Source organism: Centrocercus urophasianus, unplaced genomic scaffold (genome assembly GCF_019232065.1).
Source record: "Centrocercus urophasianus isolate 14NV4802_14NV808 unplaced genomic scaffold, USGS_Curo_1.0 seq_16, whole genome shotgun sequence".
In the NCBI taxonomy this organism is placed as follows: Eukaryota; Metazoa; Chordata; class Aves; order Galliformes; family Phasianidae; genus Centrocercus; species Centrocercus urophasianus.
This window is the reverse complement of record NW_024884711.1, coordinates 28,611,020-28,627,461: the sequence shown is the minus strand read 5'-3', so window position 1 is coordinate 28,627,461 and position 16,442 is coordinate 28,611,020. Positions and strand designations below refer to the sequence as shown.

The 16,442-nt window shown below is 37.3% G+C and overlaps 1 protein-coding gene across 1 annotated transcript in view; it reads right to left on the bottom strand.

Moving 5' to 3' along the window:
• Positions 1-16,125, bottom strand: part of MRC1 (mannose receptor C-type 1) — a 49,363-nt gene extending 33,238 nt beyond the window's left edge. Inside the window, exons 1-6 of the mRNA XM_042817082.1 lie at positions 16,002-16,125; positions 11,200-11,601; positions 9,888-10,061; positions 5,380-5,544; positions 3,219-3,332; positions 1,896-2,042 (exon numbers count right to left, since the gene is read on the bottom strand). Of these exons, the coding sequence (XP_042673016.1) occupies positions 1,896-2,042; positions 3,219-3,332; positions 5,380-5,544; positions 9,888-10,061; positions 11,200-11,601; positions 16,002-16,062 (1,063 nt within the window). The 5' untranslated portion in view covers positions 16,063-16,125. The remainder of the gene's footprint in view (positions 1-1,895; positions 2,043-3,218; positions 3,333-5,379; positions 5,545-9,887; positions 10,062-11,199; positions 11,602-16,001) is intronic.
• Positions 16,126-16,442: the final 317 nt, after the last annotated feature.

The window sequence follows — 16,442 nt, the reverse complement described above, 5'->3', positions numbered from 1 at the left end:
GAAAAAAAAAAAAAAAAAAAAAAAAAAAAAAAAAAATCTCGTGAAGGAAGTCCACACAGCTGCTGAGTTCCTGAAAATCTTCAAATGCTACAAAAATAAAACACCTGTAAAGATTTTTCTCTATTCTGTTATAGGTCATGATTACATTCTGTTATAAAGAGCTCTCTCTCACAGTCCTATAGTGCTCTTCTGAACTTAAATGTAACTTCTAGAGTTAAAATATTGCCGCTGCATTTGGTAGCCAGTGCACAACTTAACTGCATGCATGAATTTGCAATTAATTTGTATTTTGACACTGGAGCCCTGGTCAGGAAAACATCATCTGCCATGAGTTTTCCTTTACATCATTAGAAATTGAGGGCACTTAACACCTTGCAGGACTGCATGCTTATTCCTTTTATGACTTCCTCCCTTAGGACGCTTTGGAAAATATTTTATGATGTGAATCACTGCCAATCTCTGTTTAATCTGTCATCACGTTTACTCAGCAATTTCTGTACAATTGAAAACTTGCATCTCATTTCTGTTCTTCCTGCAAATTATTCACTTCAAATATAGGAGGGGTGAGGCAGGAAATCAAAACCCTGATGTATAAGGAAGAAATAGCCATTAGCTCCAAATTAAGATTGAATGTAAAACTAAATAAAATAATAGGCAGCACTGAATCAGTGGTTCATTTACAAGCATCAGTGTTTAAAGACCTGTTTATGAAATGCTGAGTAACAGCCCATGAACAATCTACTTCAACCTAAATAAAGATAGATTTTGGTTGTCAGAAGTATAGAAATATTAACAGTTATTTGCATTTTAATTCAGAAAATAAATAAAAATAAAATAAGCGCTATTGGCATTTCCAACTCGAACAATAAATACACTTAATTTCAAAACTGAAGTATATTTAACATTGATTTCAATATTTGGTTAATAATACACTAGCTCATTTGTTTTTCTTAAAGAGAAACAAGTTAGACAGAAGACACTGTTTCACGTTTTTTGATATTACTGAGCTGGCTATATGTTGGCAGAACAGCAGAAATAACATTAAAAAACATATTTTTCAAGTCAAACTTTTTGGAAACTCATCATTTGACATCTGATCTTCCAATAATGTATATTAAAAAAAGGACTGGAAATATGGCAGTGATTTGGATTTCTGCTTCCCTGTGCAAAATAACGTCAGTGAATTTGGGAGATACTTGTACAAGCTAGAAAGAGGAATAACCTTGGAAACAAGGTATAACAGAAGGAAAGAGTGTTGAAACAAAGGAAAAAGTCACAGTGTAAATTATAGCACAAAGAGATAAAATAAGGAAATAAATCTAAATAAAGCTATGAAAACTTATCCCTGATGTGTCTTTCCTGTGTACATTAAGTGCCCAAATTATATTTCTTCTAAAAATGTCTGCGTGTATTTAATCTAAAGAATTTTGTAATTAAACTAAATAGTTTAGATATATAGAAAATATAAATCCATACTTAACTACATAAACACATAGTTTTTAAACAAATCTTTAAATCTATAATAATTTTTAAAAATCTTTAAGTTTACTATTAATTTGCACTCTTAAACTTACTCCATTTCATAAGTAACAAAAAATGACAGCAAGAGAGATAGATTAGTTTCAATGAGAACATGGGTTTTTAGATAACTACACAATATTTTAAGCATTAAATTATTTAGCTTTTTATTCTACACACAAAATGTGAAAGTTTTTTTTGCTTACAGAAAGAGAACTCAGCTATACTAATCAGGAAGTAAGGAGACCAGAATAAAGAGGAAGTACACAATGTTCACTTTTACAAGGAATCTTGGTCAAGTCACATTTTGCACAGACATTCTCTTTTCTCAATTTTAGGCTATTAATAATTCATTAGGAGATTATTGCCAAGCCTACCTGTAGGAACAATGAAAGATGCTAAAGTAGCATTTCCTCGCTTACAAATGTAGCCGAGCTTCTTGTTACATTCCCAATTCTCCCACTTGGCAACTTTGGCAGGATTTAATGCTGCACAGATTTTTCCAGGTTCTGGAGAAGGATGGCCTTTGATAAATAACAAAAAAAAAAAAAAAAAAAAAAAGAGAACAAAAGTTAAAATGATTTTAATGGACAAAAAAGTTCCACAGCAGGCAGCTAGCTCTCTCAAATGCCCAACCCCCATATTTTAGCAACAGATAATTTAGCTCCCTTATGGAACATAAAACATTCAAATGTTCCTGTTATTTGTTTAGAACTAGTGAGATGGAAGTATGTAAAGCTTCCACAAATTCTTTTAAAATTTACTGGTGGAAAGAACAGTTAGGTCTTCAACATCCATGGAAATGGGGATGAGATAGAGACACGCTGACAAAAATGTAACTGTGAAGTAGAAAGCACACATGTAAAATTGGTTATATAGATACCAGCAGAGCGAAAAACAAATGGAGTCCCATTTTGGTTACTCCAAAACTCAGACAATTCTTTACAAGATAAATGAGAGCTGCCTGCAGTTTTAGCAGTCATGAACAGCTTCCCTTGCTGCTTTGGCTCTAACTCAGCCAGGCTTTCTCCACCCTTTGCTACATGCAGCTCCTCACCTGTGCTTTTGGCAGACAGACTTGTAAACATCCTCTCAGGAACTTGTATTTCAGCCCATCTGTTTGCCTTGTGTGCTCTCACCATTGGAGAGCAAGTTAGACAGTGGTTCAACTCATTCTTCAAAGCTTACAAAGAAGTTCTGTCCACCTAAAATTTGATTTGGGACTTACCTCCAAAGAGGAACTACAGAGCGACATGATGGAGTAACTTACAGAATTACTGCAAATTAAATACGTGGGACATGCTCAGTGAAAATGAAGAGTATTCAAACTGTATAACTTCAGACACCCACTTAAATCAGTCTCCAAAGACTTCCTGAATAGTTAGTGCAAGGAAACAAGGATCCTGATAAAAGTCACCTTAACACAGACACTGAATAATAAAAGCACCTCTTCAGTGCTGTCTACAGATGTCATGGAGAATATGTTGTTAATACTGGCACTGGAGTCCAGCATTGCAGCCACAGGTGTGAAACAGCTGGTTTTGCTTCAGGGTAGACTAGTCTAATATATTTAGTTCTGTATGTATTACCACCAGGGTTGGTTAATCCAAAATAAAAATAAAAATCCAATCATTAAGCAAATAACCAAAACAAACTGGAAAAGAAAGGAATTTAACCCCTTATAAAAAACATAATCTTACCTGGAACCCAATTTAAGTATCTAAACGGAGCACCACCAACCCATTGCCATCCGCTGTCGAAATTCAGGCTGTTAAGGCCAAACCAGAGAGCAGAACTCAGCTTGCCAGTCAAACCTAGGTAACAGAGATAAAGAAAGATACTGGCAGTGCACAGCAAGAGCAAACATTCTCTTGAAACTTGAAAGTTTAATTTCTTTTGGTTCTCTTTTTTCCCAGTACAAGATTTAAAAATTTTAAATTGAGGTGACTGCGCTAAACTGCTCATATGGTTTCACATCGCTCACATTATTTTTATTGTCAGAGTTCTCACAGTTTTAGGTGTGAGGAATTGTGTTAGAATGGAGAAACAACAATAGGTATACATTATTTGTAAGGAGATTATCATAAATACGAAGCAAATCATTTTTTTTCCCCAGAATTACAAAACATAAAACTGATAGCTGACAGAAGGGAAGTAAATAAACAATCAATTTTCTAAAACCAAATATGAATCCTTTCCTGTCATGTAAATATTTTCTTTTCCAAGAAAATTAACAAATGTGAGCTTCAAATTTACTAAATATTTTAAAGTAGTATTGTAAGCTGTTTATATTTTATAATGCCACATTTAAATATGATCATTCCAAAAGTCATCGTTTTAACAGCACATCTGGTACATTTTGAAACTCATCTGAATTCACTTCTTCAGCCAAAGTAAGTCAGGATTCCAAAACGTGTTCCAACTTACTGTTCCAAGTCTGAAAAGCACTTAGAAATAATATCATGCCCATGCATGGTCCTATCGAATTCTGTGGGCTTTTTTATAGTAATTATGACTCAATTGCTTCTCTCTGCTTTATGTCTAAGAATTGTAAGCTTAGCTGGATGAGTGCTGATTGCTTTTGAATTGATGTATTTCTTCATAGCTTACAGGAAATCATCGCACAACTTACATTAAGCACTTCTGCTTTGACTGATAGCATCCTACCAGCATTCAAATTTACTCCATGTATTTAGTTGTTTTTGACACTATGGTTATGGGTAACACTTAAAGTACAGCCAAGTTAGAGGCAGAGGTTGTTAAGTACTGAAAAGGATTGGGATGTAATGCAAGAGTCTGATTTGGCATCAACAGGTTAATGTGTTCCAGTACTGCTTCACAAACAAGTGATGGTTTATGAAAATCAAGATCTGAGCATGACAGGAAAACCTAATTCTGCAAGAATAGCTGTAGAATGAAAAACTGACTTTGGCAACAATATATTATAGTTGGTAATTAAAACATGTCTACTAACAACTTGCTCCTAAATGTCAATGCTCTCTTGAGCATTAATTTGAAGATTAATTTAATCACACTCAGTAAAGAAGACTTGTGTTTTGGCCATTAACATTTGGAAACAAATGTTTTCACAGAACAGATTACATACAATATCAAAAATAGATTTATCAACTAATCAATCATCCTCTGAATTTACGAAGTACAAAAATTCAGCTTACAGCATAGAAAAAAAAATATCAAAATGTTTTCTAATCTATCTAGTAGCTGTAACATTGGACTACCTCACATGTGTACACAGGCTCAGAAGACAGTGAAAACAAGACTGCCTGCCTCTGTAGAACATGAATGTCTTCAAGCATGAATTCAGGATTGAATTTTCACAGAAAGGAAGTTTGGAAATGATTCTGGGGGAAAAATAGAGTCTGAATTTAAGCTATTTTTAAGTCCTCCAGTTCATTAATTCCTTTTTTTTTTTTTTTTTTTTCCTTTTCATATTTTAGCATATAAAGATGATATAGCAGCTTTAAAAATATTTGGCAAAAATGCTGATTGGTACACACAGCAAATGCAGCATAAAAAGAATGCAATCTTTGCATTTGCATTTTTTCTTTGAGCACTACTTTGGATTTGCATACATTCCAAAATTCTTTCTTTATTGCTTGAATTACTTAATTGCTGTGGTTTTTTTGTCACTGTAATTTTCCAGCAATATTAATTCATGAGAAAAATCATCATTATCTTTTCAAGTTTCCATCTGAATTATTCAAGATAACAATCTAAATCCAGAATTAAAAGAACTGAAGAAGATACCAGCTTTCAAGACAGAACATGCTATGTGAGTGTCACAGTTAAAACAATTCACTTTAAAAAAAAAAAAAACCCTGATGGATGATATTACTCTACCTGCTAGGTATGTTTGTTCATGCAACTCTGTGATACTTAATAACTCAGCCTTCTGTTGTTGACAGCTTTTCCTTGCCTGATGCCACGTCAGTGCTGACTCAGAGTTTATCTGATATTGGACATTTGTTAGAGGATCAGTATTCCACAACGAATCAATACTATTAACTGCCAAGAGAAAAAGAAATGTTGCAACTGATCACAAAGACTGAGACAGATACAACATAGAATAAATCACTGAGCAAAAACACACAAAGCTACGCACTGCAAAAAAGAACAGGTATTAAAGGAGTCCTTTAATGCATTAGTAAATCCAGGCCTAGGCCAAACCGTGACAGCCATGTTGGACAACACACACATCACAAAACAATATCACATTTTCTCCAAGACAATAAAGCTGCTGTTTAAGATTGAAGATGAACAGCTATAGTTGCTCTAAAGTAACTGATTTGTCACCATGGAGAAAAACACTAAGATCTTACTGTCTCATGCTAACTGAAGCCCATAAAACAGATGGTTTCTCTGAGCTAAGAAATCCTCATTTATTTTACAATTTTGGGTATTATGTAAAGCAGCTTTAGATCATCTTACTAAAATAAAGATAATCAGACCCAAGCATTGGACTGAAAAATGGAAGCCCCGAACAGTGAGCCAAATATCACTCCATACAGAGAGTATAATTGCATGACAAAAACAAAATAAAGAAGAGGTCTCTATATGTCGGCTGACAAGGGGAAATGTCCTGAAATTCCTGAAATCAGTCTGTATCAGCTCTTTAAGTTGCAAGCTGCAAAAAATTTGAAAGAAAGAGGTCTTTTCTGAATTCAGAGAGCTCAGAAAATCTGTGCGTGTAAATAAGAGGAAAGCAGTACAATAAACAAAGCTCAAGACAAAGAGTGGTACATATTAGATGTCAGCAGGTCAGTAACCAGTTCCACTTTTTCCTGTATTAAATCTGATAGCTTATAGACAATATGAAGTGCTTCTTTTCAAATTAGCCTTAGACAACAAAATAAATTCATAGTATACTCTAATATGGACCTTTGAATAAATACAGAAACTTCAATTCCATTATCATTATTCAGAAAGTAACTTCTACCCAAAGCATTTTATGAACATCAGAAGCCAAAATTTCTTCACTATGCTATGTTCTACAATACCATGTGCACAAGCACACGTCTGGGATAAAAGAGAGACTGCAATATTAAAATCTATAATTCAGTAAAGATTGTCTCTGGCCTTGTAGAAAGGATTTTGCAGATACTGTGCAATCAGTAGAAAGGAAGAGAAAAAGCATTTAACCTTCCTCTCCCTGTCACTAATTTACAGTTGCATATGAAGCTGTTCTGTAGAACTTTGGTTTTTCATAAAAATAAAGTTCATTTCTTACTCTTCCAATTTTTAGTTTTTCAAATATTTGAGTTCCAGGCAATTAAACACCTTAAGAGAGCAGGATTTGGTAAAATCTACATGGTATTGTTTAAATCTTAATATCCCCAGAGAAACCCAAAGAGGATTCACTTTTACTGGAATGATATATTTTAGCATCTAAACTTCATTCATGTGAAACAAAACCTGAGTGCATAACTGGAAAAAACTCAACTTTACACAGACTAATTCAGTATGTAATTTTATATTACACTGAAATTGGTGAAAATTATCGTTTATTAAGAATTATTATCAAGAAAAAGTGTCCTACCAGTGGAAATACCTATTAGAATTGCAATTTTAACAAGTGTTAACAGGACTACCATATGTACTACTTCCACTAAAACTGGTACTACTTCTACTAAATCTGAAAAGATTGGTAATGGACTTCAGAAATTTTAATTTCAAAACTGCAAGCTGAAATTTGGCCTTGACTAGCAGTAACCATAGAAGTGTTCTTGTTTGCTGTATTATCCATCCAGAACAAGTTGGAATCTCAGCCCAATATTCTTTGAAACCAAAAGAATAGAATTTTAGTAAATGAGAACTGAATATAATTCTTGTTAGATACCCTATAATACAACTGATATCTCTTCCTCCCTGACCATACAGTCAGGAAGGAATATACTTAATAATTTATATTATTTTAAAGTATTATATACAAAGGCATAAAACTAGGTGTTGTCAACAGTAAGAAAGAAAATCTAAAAAATACTAAATTTCTTTCACATGCTTATCTTCACGTAGGTATATTTTTCTTCAATGCTTCTCTCTTTCTTTTTCTTAAATGAATTTGTGAGGTCTGAAATCAAGTTATGAGTTCCAGCTAAATCAGAAAAAAACAAGACCAATGACTCTTTGTAACTCAGCTGAGCAATTCACAAGGCATTCTGAACTAGATGTAAAACCACGATGGAAAATCCTTCAAAACATCTCAAAACACCAGTGTGAGGAAAAGGCCTGTCATAAAATAAAATAAAGTCAATATTTTTGAATGAATGCACAAATGCAGACTTGCCCAGTTAGATTAATATTCAAGGTTAAAATTATTTAAATGCTTCCTTATTCCCTGCACTCTTTATTTATTTCCTTCTTAGGCAGCTGCAAGTTTTTTTGCACTACTTACAAGTCTTTCAAATTTTTGAGAAAAATTCCATCCTTTTCAACTGTCACGGAAGGGACCTCAGTGGACTTTCGCCTACTGAATACAGCTCATGTACATCTCATGACTTGTGTTCCTGGTAAAATTACCTTGTGCAACCTTCCTCAACACAGGCTTTAACACGGCAATGGAACACGTAGCTCAAAAAGACATAGCGTACCCAGTAAAGAATCAGTATTTCCTAGGATATTAAAAATTGTCTGAAGTAGCAGGAACAATTCTCAGTTTCTTCTGTTGAGACTTAAGTTTCATTGTCACTGTATCAGCATCTTTTTTGAAGCACCATCTGAAAGGCTCAAACTCACTCTATCAGTCAGATTTCCACATTTCTTTTGGGTACAATTGCTTTTAGTACGATCTTAGACCCTCTCATTCTGGACACTAGAGTTGGTTTTGTTTACAGTAGAAAAGTGATGGACTCAATCTGAATTTCAGTGTTTGTCTGAGCTCTAGAAGAAAGAGTTGCAATAGTCTGCATCGCCTGAGTGAGTATAGGCACCTCTGACCCCCTAGATAGTTTAAAAAAAAAAAAAAAAAAAAACAAACCACACTTCTGACATCCTATTTAATAATCTTTAACATACAAAAACTTCAATGTTATATGTTTAAAAAGTGCTTTTGAAGTTTAATACCTTCCCATTCTGTAGTACAGCGCAGTTCTCTATTGCCGGGCTAAAACTTTCCTACTCCTGCCTGTCTCTCTTTAAAGCATACGACCTAATGTGAATATTTTATAGCCAGTACTGAAGAATCAGGAAGGAAGCATGCAGGCAATCAGCATAAAGCAGCTTTTTCCAAAAACAATCTGAATGGATTTCCTTGAATTATGTCAAAGAACTAAACAATTTTTTAATGACACCTCCTATTTGCTTTCCTCTAAGAATGCTAGACAGGTAACAAACTTATGCTGGACTTGCATGTGTTGTATTCATGGAATTAATACTGCCAATATGTTTTCAGTATCTTGAAAATAATACTGGCAGAGGAAAATACTTGCAATTTTTATTTCTCTGAAATAATGAATGCAACACTCATGGAAATTGTACTTCATACAATAAAACTTCATCAAATCAGCTAAGATCAATGGACTCTGTTTTCTTCACATCAAAGGAAAGAGGAAAGACATTTTTTTCTTTTGTTCTTAACTGAAGTCAGTTGGAGCTTTACGACAAAACACAATAATGAAGAAGGGAAGGAAAAATTCCCCCTCTCCCATCATGACAGAAAAAGCAGCAGTTTGCAGACAAAGTGCTTAGTACATATTTTACAGGAGTCAAGAGAAAATTTATTCAAATTAAACATAATTCCAACATGTGTTCAAATTCACTTAAAGGAATATCAACGTTTCTACATGAAGTTCTGTATTACATAATACTACAGCTCAAAATCTAGTGGCACTTAAACCAGGGAATTAATAATATAAATGCTTCTCACTGTTTTTAATTATTCTACTGCAGAACAGTCAGCTACGTAGTATATACATTAAGGAAATACCACTTAAGCTCTTTTATATTCAAATGCAATTCATTTCTGAAGTAGTCTTAATTTTCATTTCAGTTGTATTCTAGTTCCCACTTCTGCAGCACAAATGCCTATGCAGCCTACAGGATATACTAATGTAACATCCTTACATCAAGAACTTTCTGTTTGAGTAAATGCTGTAATTACACATTCCAGTGTACAATTCACACACTTTCACCTGGATTTAGTCAAGTTTTTTTTTTTGTTTGTTTGTTTGTTTTTTTTTTTTGCTGAGCCCTATTTTCACATATGTAACTGGTTCCTAAGAGGATAGCTAGCAGTGTAGACACAGAAAAATACAGTTCTGAATTACATTTTGTAGTGCACATGAAAAGGACAGCAGCATTCCCAGGCAGCTGAATAAAAGAGCAAAATAGAATCTTCAATACATGAAACTTACTTTTCAGTGGGCAAAATCCATATCTCCTGTCTACATCATAGTCTGCAGTGGTTCCACACCAGAACCAGCCATCTGCTCTGCCAGCATCTGTGCAGTCAGCATACCACTTATTACCAAATTTAAAAGGGAATACACAAGGTGCTCCCTCAGCATTTCCTCTCACTGTGTAGGTATCTAAGGAGATATGACAGTTTAAAAAAAAATGTGTAAGTGGTAATTTGCATGGGATATACATCAATCCAGTTTTATGTTCATATTGGAGTAAGGACAGTTTGCTAGCTTAGTATACAACATGCATTATAAATGGAATGCTGATAAATTTCAATCTGTAGGTGTTATCTGTTACCCATTGCCACAACTAGACCAATTTTCATCACTTAAAGCAGACCACTGACCAGAAAAGGAGACTACTGACCAGAACTGACTGAGCCAAGACAAATGTATTCCCATGCTAAATTTTACATGCATAGCAATCAAAAGTACAAAATCCATTAAATGAAGCAATTTGCTTTTTAGGCCCACACAATCACTGATTCTTCTGTTGATAACTCAATTCTGATCATTTTAAACACTATGTCATGTAGGTATAAACCTGAAAGCTACAGCAGAGAGTATCTTCTTTATGCTATATTCAAATAAAAGCCTTTGATCCAGAGCCATAATACTGTAGTTATTCTTTGTATAAACCCTAGAAAATGGATCATTCCCTTTCTCTGCCAAAATGCCATCATATCTGTGTGTATATACGTGCATTTTCAAATTTAACTATTTAAAATATCTAATTTACTTATTTAACACTTCAGCACCAGCTCTCAGAGGAATGTCAAACATCTAGAAATGTTTGCACCATCAATATACTGCAGCTGAAGATATCAAGAGTTAACTGAATCCTTAACGAAAAAAATCATATTTTCTCCCTAGGGATGGAGTGGCAGAGAAGAGGTGAACATAATCAACAGAACACTCTTTGTCTTTCTGTACATATGTAAAAAATCAAAAATATCATTAACTGCTGCATAATAATTGTATGCATGTTCTGAACAACCAAAGACTTTGCTCTCCTTCCAAATGAATCACTGTCCTCTGCCTTGCATGGTTAATTATCTAATTTTTAATGATCATACCTCTGACAAAAAAGCAAAATGAACCCCACAGAAACATAAAACACACTCCAGAACTATAGGTTTTATCAAAGCCCACACTCGCTGATCACCAAGACGACTAAGGTAATTCTCCTACATATCTCCTGTATCGCAATTAGATACACACAGCAGCCAGTTCAAAATACAGAAATTAATTTATAGAACTTTACCTTCATAGCCTCGAGAACACAGATCGTCTTTAGTTCCGTAGACTTTCCACCTACTCCATAAACCAGATCCCTTGTAAAGCATAATATTCCTTTCCTGTCTGTTTCCATAGTTGAAAAACAAATCTTCCCCTTGGATTGCAAAGAGAGTCTCATTTCTGCATTCCCATCGCTGAAGTTCGCTAGCCTTGTCACAAGGATACAGAGTGATCGGAACCCAGTCTTTCTTCGAAGGTACTCCCAAGCACAATTTGAATGCTATGCTCATAAGCTGGTGATCTGAAACCCACCTGAATTTTTGAGACTCATTTTCTTGAACACAAGGAGCAGTAGTCACTGAGTTAGAACTCTGAGCCAATACACAGCGCTTGTGTTCTTCATTATATATTAAAAAGATGCTAGTATCTGCAAGACAAAAAACAATGGAATCACTTGGCTGGAAATAATCTTACTTACTATCTAAATGAAATACGAGACTAGATGCTACTCTTGGGGTTAAAATCTCATCATCTGTTCAGCAAAAGAGGACAGGATCCTCCCGTGGTCTACATCTGTTAAAGTGACTGTAGAATACAACTAGTTCAGATTTCAGGACATTTAAACTATTTTGCATCAAAGGAAGAATCTACACTAAAAACAGCAAGGCAGTAGAGACAGATCTAGTGCCTCATGCAGCTTTAAAACATAGAATAAACTGAGGAAAAAAAGGCCCAATCATAGTTCTGTTCCAAACTGCACCCATGGGAGTCAGTGAGAAGGGGGAGCATGCACACCATGTGCTGCAGGGCTGGAGGCTGAGCGCTCCAGCAGCTCTGCTTCCTTGATCCTGACTCCCGTTGTGAGGACTACAGAGTAAGTTCTTCAGGCTCTGTTTCTCCATAATGGACAGATCTGATTTCACTAGTTCTGCTGAAATCCCTGAAGTCTTACAGAATGGGAAAGATTTTACTTTTTTTTTCTCCTAATTTACCTTTACACACAAACTACTTGCAGGGTTACAATAGCATCATCATTTTTCTCTCAGCTGCATTCATTGGTGATTTCCTCCTTTCTTACATTTTTCCACTAAGAATGAAATACCGACAACAGTGGGATTTGCCGTCAAATCTTAGTGCCTCTTAGTGACCAAGGAAAATTTATGAGACTGTTTATAGGTCCCAAAGTTATTTCTTCTTCTTAGTACAATGTACTTAACAACATGCATTTATCCATTTTGTTTCAAACTTGCAATCACTAAAGAATTTCCTAGCACTTCTTATATGACCTGGATCTACTGCATGGTAAACATGAGCTGGTCTCATCCAGAGACTGAGAATTTTTCCTTCTCCTTTGGTCCTCTTGAGATATGTTTTAGGATGATAAATTAATAGTTCTCTAACGTTGCATCTCATAATTTAACAGGTTGATCAAGGCCTTAAAAATGTATTTTAAGTGAGCTACAAGCAAGGGAAGATAAGTACTTATTTATGTTAGTCTGGGATTAAAGCTAATTAAAATACTATTTATTTTAGCGTTAGATTACCAAAGTAAGCAAGTTATACAATGCAAAAATACGTAAGGGGAAAACAGATTAACCACAAAACATTTTCCCTTTTCTGCTGATATGGAAATGATCATAAATTACTACAGAAGAAGCTGGGAACAAATAGCCTCTATCTCAGAAAGAGCTGACCTAAACTTATCTCACCCATGGGTCAGTTTCCTTCTCCTGTCCTCTGGCTTCCAGTTCACAGGGAAGCATATAAAACTGATGAGCACTGGAGGTACAAATTGTTCCCTTTTGCCAATCAGTTTTACTCATAGACAATACAAGGAAATATATAATTGTCGCTGCTGGTGATAACTTTTTATTCTGCTTTTCTACCAGCGTTTAGCACAACGATACATGCAATGCTTGCAACTCTCCTTTTCCTGAAATCTTACTTAAAGTTTCCGGTTAAAAGAAAACATCAGACTTTTTCACAAGTGTGAAAAACACCGCCTGATCTTTTAAACTGCTAAAATTGTACTTCTGGCCTAACGCAACATTACATATTTTATGCAACTTACGGTCTTAAAGAGAGGGTGCTAGACACGTGAAAAAACGTAGTCCCAAGTCAAAAGTCTGGGCTGCTCAGCCAAGCCAAAAGCAGAGTGGAGGTTTTGTTTGCAGAGACAATGCCAGAAAGTTGAATAAAGTGATGAGGCTAGGGGAAGAAAAGTAAATCTTTGTCCTCTACGTTTTGACTGTACCCTTACAAGGCATTAGCAGCGTGGAAACACAATGCAGCAGCTTATACACGTAGGTATTGAAAATAAGTTGGCACCCAAACAGGAGGGAAGAACGAGGCAAAAGGACACAGGAGCAACTGTGACCGAGACTGCAGAATTCCCTTTCACTCATAGTCACTCCTGTCATATCCATCACCATGCAGATGACTTGTACCATGGGCCTAGGCTGCTCCAGTTTACAGCTGTACTTGTGTCTATCTGAACACCAATATAGATTCCCATATAACACTTTCTTTGTGAGATGTAAGGGAGATATTAGAAAGACTAGAAGAATATTTAAAAAGTCAGATATCTGTGCAACACTCATTATACCCTGCCAACACTTCTCTAACCACTTGATATCGCTTCTTGCTAACAGATTGAGCTGCATCTGTCAAATGAGCTGAGCAAAATTATTCAGTTACGTAATTGATAACCAGCAACTAATTCAGAGTCTTAAGCAAACTAACATCTTACCAGGGAAGGTTGCTTTTCCTACATAAGCAGGACACTTGGAATCTAGAAGCAGAGTCTCAACATTCACAAGTGAAGCAGTACACTGTACTCCACAAGAGCTGATAGCGTTAGCTACCATAAGGTCGAAACAATAATTACAAACTTAGTCAGCAGCCAATTTCTATAAATAATACCTTGAGCAAATAAGGGACCAAGCCTACTAAGCATATGAACTTTTGGCCAGATAGCACCTCCCAGTGGAACCCAACCACCACCAAAGATCCGTTAAAAGAACTCCATAATACATAGTGCATGCATAGCATTGGGTTTTAACGTGTATAGCAATTCTCAGAATAAGCAGGCACTTTGCAGAAAACATATGAATATTCACATGCTAAGCGTGAGTGTGTGTGCACTTTAGCTCCTACATGTGCATGCTAGGAGGAGAGATTTCCCCCATGCAATGAGTACTGCAATAAAGTAATGTCAGCTTTCTAACATGTTTATGTTGGTAAGCCTTATTCCCAGATTTCAGTGACATAACCATGTGTTCTATCACTATTTAGTAGAAATATTTGCTTTAGAACTCCCATTCTTCACTACAGATCAGCTACAGGAGGTACACAGGAAGGTCCTCCACAGCATCACCCCAAGTAACACAGTCCCAGTACAGTTTTTAAGGGAGTAACCCATAATGAAAATTTCAAAATTTACTTCTGGAAGGAGGTCCTTTAGAACCCATAGGAAGCTGCCAGGCATAGGAACCAACCACTAGAACTGTACTGGGTCTGACTGGACTGGAATAAACTTTCTCCACAGCAGCCCATACAGTGTTGTGCTTTGCACTTGTAGCTAGAATGGTGCTGATATTGCACTAATGTTTAAGCAGCTGCTGAGCAGTGGTTGTGCAGCATCAAGGCTGTGTTAACAGCCTGAGCCCCCAAAGGTCAGGTGGCTGGGGATAGGCACTTGGATGGGAAGGGGGCACAGCCAGGACAGTGAACCTGAACTGACCAAAGGAATATTCCATAGCAGATGAGATCGTGCTTAGCAGTAAAAGCTTCAGGAGGAGGCTGCTCTAGAAGTTGGCCAGATATCCCCACACTCAGTTCCCCTGAGGACTGGGACAAGAGAGCAGCGATGCAGTACTTAGGTATCTGTCAACATTAAACCAAAACAATAACCAATCCAGAGACATGTAGCATCTTTTCCTTTAGCTGTCCCAAGCAAAACCTGATAGATTTTTTCTCACTAGTTTTTATTTTTCTTTACCCATCATGCTAATGATTTGCCTATTGCCAGCCGCAGAAAGATTGTGACAAGTATCTTTTGTAGAGATTACATTTTAGCAGTTCCAGTATGCAAAAACAACTTTGGACTTTGTAGTACAGGCAAGCTATCATAGATTACATGAGTGGAGATCAGAAAGTGGCTCATGAAGTCAGAGAAACACTAACAGCATCAAAGGCCAACACAGAATACCCCAGCAGCACACCAAAAGCTAAAGGAAGGGAGAGGGGAAGCAAGGAGGCAGCCAGCAGGATGACTTCTCTTAGCAGACAGCCTGCAATGACTGTAGCTAACTACACAGAACAAGAAGGGTTACAAGCTAGTGTTACGAAACTGTGCTCCAGTAAACCTCAACCTTGACTACGGAGGATGCTGAGGAATGGCAGATGCAAAACTTCCCCTGTATAAAAACAGTGCGCTAGAAATCAGAGCAATTGTCATGTGCAAGCTCCAGCTTTCAACCATAGACCCTATGACAATGCTAACATTCCTAGGACAGACTGGTTTGGAGCACCCTAGGATACCAAAACCCAAAGGGCCCCCGCATAGGGCAACTTCAGCCATGGATCAGCTCAGCTGGGGCAGGGCGCTGCGGGAGGGCGGGCTGCCCTCAGGGTAACGTGGCTGCGGGCTGCCCCCCGACCCTGGGGCTCCTCTCCACCTGCGTGCCGGCTTGCCCTCTCCACGCGTGCACACACACACACACACACACACACACACACAAACGCACACACCGCCTCAGGTCAGCCGGGGCTCGGAGACCCCGCTGTCTTCCCGGCGTGCTGTGCACAGTCCCTGCGGGCACTTACCCAGCAGCGGAAAAGCGCCGGGGAGAAAGGCGAGGAGCAGCAGGAGCGGGGCGGGAGCCATCGCCGCTGTGAGGACAGGAGCCCGCCGGGCAGCTCCGCCGCACTTGTGAAGGGCCGGTGGATCGGGGGAAAGCTCTGGGCTCGAAACGATAAGGAAATATCCTGTCACATGGGGTGCTTAGAAATAACAGGAATTCGCTGTTCAAACTTTGCTTTCCTAAGCTGATTTTCCTCAGCGGAGGGAAGAGCCTCCTTCCAGGCACACGCAGGTGATAACGTGGTGATAGCTGAGAGGCGCGCCGGGCTGTTTTCCGCTGTTCTTTTTTTATCCCCTTTGCGACCCTGTCAGCGTCGCACGTGGATCGGCGCTCGCTTTTCCAAAAAAAACGAGCCCTGCAGAGGGCGAGGAAGGACGGCAGGCTCCGACCTGCCCGCGCGGGA